This window comes from Acanthisitta chloris, unplaced genomic scaffold (assembly GCF_000695815.1).
Source record: "Acanthisitta chloris isolate BGI_N310 unplaced genomic scaffold, ASM69581v1 scaffold30590, whole genome shotgun sequence".
NCBI classification, from domain to species: Eukaryota; Metazoa; Chordata; class Aves; order Passeriformes; family Acanthisittidae; genus Acanthisitta; species Acanthisitta chloris.
This window is the reverse complement of record NW_008650474.1, coordinates 9,854-13,822: the sequence shown is the minus strand read 5'-3', so window position 1 is coordinate 13,822 and position 3,969 is coordinate 9,854. Positions and strand designations below refer to the sequence as shown.

The 3,969-nt window shown below is 50.3% G+C and overlaps 1 protein-coding gene across 1 annotated transcript; it reads right to left on the bottom strand.

Moving 5' to 3' along the window:
- Positions 1-1,668: 1,668 nt before the first annotated feature.
- Positions 1,669-3,717, bottom strand: MSL2 (male-specific lethal 2 homolog (Drosophila)). Its single transcript, XM_009085213.1, has one exon. It carries the CDS (start codon positions 3,658-3,660, stop codon positions 2,125-2,127), a length of 1,536 nt encoding a protein of 511 aa, XP_009083461.1. The 5' UTR covers positions 3,661-3,717; the 3' UTR covers positions 1,669-2,124.
- Positions 3,718-3,969: the final 252 nt, after the last annotated feature.

Genomic DNA, 3,969 nt, shown 5'->3' with positions numbered 1-3,969 from the left:
GTCGTGGACTAACAGACAGGTTTACATTAGTAGGTCACGATCAAACCACCAAATCAGAGACAGGTAGGATCCTTCTGGGTCAACACAAAAATCACATACAAGTTTAGCTAAATACATTTTAATAGGACATCGTTAAATCTCAGGAGGGCTAAAAAACACAGATCTTAGGTACTTGGGTTGGCAAATAAAGACAAGAATACTAAGAAGCATTTTCCACCATTTACTCATTATCAAAAATATTTTTCAACTCTTCTTGCAAAACAAAAACAAAAAAAGTACAGACTGGACACGTACATCACATTTTTCTTCCTATGGCTTTAACCCCCCACCCTGCCCACCCCACAGAAAAGACGGGGGGAGAAACAAACCAAAACCAACAAAAAGCTCTGACCACATTCACAGAAGATGACACCATGGTACACTACAAAACAAAACAAAAAAAGAGGTGTCATTTGTGTCCAAAGGTTTTTGCTCATCTCTTCGGTGAGGAACCGTCATTGTACATGCTTTGTGCCCGATCAGAGCAGGTGTGACGCGGCCGCGGCGCCACGGGCTGCAGGACCAGGGCAGGAGCTCACACCCCACAGACCACGACACGCTGCTGGAACAGGCATTGCCTGCCACGTGAGACAGGAACGTTCGTGTTCTAGTCAGCCCATGTTCAGCTTGTGCTGTCACTTCAAGAGCAGAAATTTCTGCTTTCACAAAGCAATCTGATTTTTTAGCCCTAAAAGCAAGGCTGAACTCTTGTGCCAGTATCCTAGTCAGGGATTGAGAGCAACCATTTCTGAGCACAGCTGAACTCACCACAGGATTCTGTCGCCGTAACGCTTTCCCCACAAGCTCCTGACAGTCTTGTGTTACTTTTCCATTTTCCAGCCTTTTGGCCCGGGCTGCAGAGCACTGACCTTCAGAGGGTGCTTTCAACACTTCAGCACAGGATGAGATAGACTCTGGGTGGAGCTGTAGATAGCTTATTCTGTCTAACAAACACCCAGAATACTTGACCTTAGGTAGCCACCGATGCTCTGCCCCAGCTGGAAGGTGCCTGTGGGCCCGACCCTCGCTGGGCCCTGGGCCTGGTGCGGTACAGACCTGACCAAACCACCTACGGTGGTGCTAACTGCTGTGCAAGTCTCTGTGTATGCTGGCACTGGTGGCACCAGCGCAGGGAAATCAGCCAAGGAGTCTCTGTAACCCACGAACCCCCTTCTCTTCCCTAGAAGCAACAGCAGGAAAACCAGTGAGAACTCAAGGGGAAAAAAAAAAGGTGTGGGGAGCTTCTGCTCTCGCTCAAGGGAGAGGATGGTGGTAACAAAACTTGAGCCTTCTCTGGGCACAGGTGACGCTCTCCCCCAGCCTAGAGCATCAGGAACGTGTCCCACGGGGGGAGCTGGTGTGGAGGGTACAACTGACCGGGGACACGACCCAAGGAAGTGTCAGGAAAACAACAAAAGAGGATGATATCAACGGGATGATGTATCTGAGCCAGTTCCATCTTTCTATGTGCCCAACCCTCCTGGCCCTTGTCTGCAGTCTGAGCTGCTTTCTGGGCAATTACCTTTCTCAGTGTCTTTACTGATCTTTTTTAATTGTAAGCTGTTCCGTACAGCAGAAAACCAATTCTCCCAGTCAGCCATTGCCTACCCTTCCCAGACTGCCTTCTCCAGCTCAGCGCTGCCTTTCCCACAGGAATCTCAGGCCATTTCCTACTCACGGTGACTGTACCTCACGATAATTATTTCTCTACACCATTGTGTAGCACAGTTGAGATGGACTAACTAGGTACCACTTCTCTACGTCGCAGCCGAAGCTCTGACCGAGCACAAAGCATGAGCAAGTACAATGAGGTTAATATATTCCTTGTCAAAGACCTTGTGATAAAATGATTTACATCAGCAATCGATTTCAAACTATGAGGTGCTGTAAGAACTAAAAATGGTTTTAGGGTAACTCCTCCATTATCTGCAACTATTTCCCAGACACTAATACACAGAACATAGCAATGAAAAACACTTGATACAAGTGATCTAAACGCAGGAGCTCCAGCAAGTTAAACAGAACCATAGCTGCCTTAAACCTGTAGCAGTTCCCCTACGGATGGCAGGGAAAAGAAAGGAAGGTTCAACAGTCATATCTCATGTCTATAGCTTCATCCAAACTTTTATCGTCGTGTGTACTGGCAGCTAAAAACGTCGTTACTGGTGACCCTGTCACATTGATTACACTGGTGCTTGTGCTGGCATTGCGCACCGCAATGCTTGTCACATTAATGCCCAAAGTCAGCCGAGTCTGCTCCAAGGCCTTTTCTGGCACTGCAAACGCCTCCAGCTTCTTCTCCCCGTTGGCCATGTAGGAGTTTTGGCAGCCGCGGCATATGCAGTCAAGGCAGGCTTTGCGGTTAGAGTAGCAGGGGCAGCGTTGGCCACGGCAGGTAAGAACACTTGGATTTTGGGTGGCACGACCACATTTACACCCTTTCTTTTCTTGTGGCTTTTTGTACACAGTTTTTGTTGGGCTTCCTGGCATAACGTTACTGCTGGGAACCTTCTCCTTTGCCTTGTCCTTCGTTTTCAGCACCCCTGGTTTGGCTTTCGGGTGGGATTTCTTAGGGGCGTGTTCTAAATTCTTTTTCACGCTTTTGTTAGACAGGAGCACAGTTTTACTTATTTTAGGAGTGGTGCCTCCATTAGGTACAGTCGCAATAGGCTGCAAGGACATTTTGTTCTCCTGTTTCACTGTCACGGGAGCCGATGCTCCCAGCGTTGGGCCACAGATGATGCTGGAGATGGGCAGAGGTTGGACCTTCTCGCTGTCGCTCTCGGACCGAGATCGCTTCCTGTTTAACTTCACCACCTTGGGCGTCGCCGCCGTGCACGAGATGCCGTGGGGAGAAGCCTCTGTGGACATGAAGATGTTATGGCCGAGGGGAGGGGGAGAAAGCTGCAGGAAGGGACCGTTGGCCATGTTGGTCTCCAAGCTGGGCTCCAGATTGGAGTCGCAGACTTCGGTGCTGGACACGGTCTCCAGGCTGCGCAGCACCTCCTCGACACTGAGCAGCAGCGACCCGCCCGACTTGATGTCCTCGCTGAAGCCGCAGATGTCGATGCCTGTGGAGCACAGGTCGCTGGTGGTGACGGCGTCGCACACTGGCTGCAGGCTGCCCGGCAGCTCCTCCGTCTTGATGAACTCGCCAGCGCTGCAGACGTCGATGGCACTGGCGTGCTCGGGAGAAGGGATGCTCACGCCCAGTTTGTCCACCGAGAGCCCGTTGCAGTTGGGCAGCCCGTTGATCACGGAGCCCCTCAGGTCCAGGTTGTGTGTGCTTTCGGGGACGGAGGCGAAACCCGCCGGAGGGTCCGGAGGGAGCTCCGAGGTGGAAGGTACTGGGGAATGTGTCAAACACAAAGCCAAGGCTGCGTCGGAGGATTTCTCTGTCTCCTCGTGGAGCGGTGACCCATCTTTGAGCAGAGCCAACAGATCCGCGGAACAGTCGACCGCTTGGATAATGTCTCGTGCCAGGGGAGTCTGTGTTATGTACTCGCAGAGTTTCTTATAGCAGTTCACCAGGATGCTTAGCTGCTTGTTCTCCTCAAACTGTTCATAGTCCTTGCACCAGCTACATGATGGTTTCATCATCATCTTCTTGCCTTTACACATCTTGCAGACATAATGCTGACATGTGGAGTTGGTGGGAGCGATGGGGTCTTGTAGCAAATTTCCTAAGAGAAAAAGAAAGAGGAAGATTAAAATGGACTCAAGGCAGGTTTCCAGGACAGTATGAGACGAATTTTTTGTACTCTCAAAAAAAAAATTTGCCTCAGAAAGTTAAGTCACAAGAAGATGTCCCAGCCAGACAACAGCCTGCACAAATTCTCACAGTGCCCAGCTGGTTTTAAACAGCATTGAAGAAGAGAAGCAAACCCTCCCACCATGGTTTGTTGTGTGCTGCAGCCTCCAGAAACACTC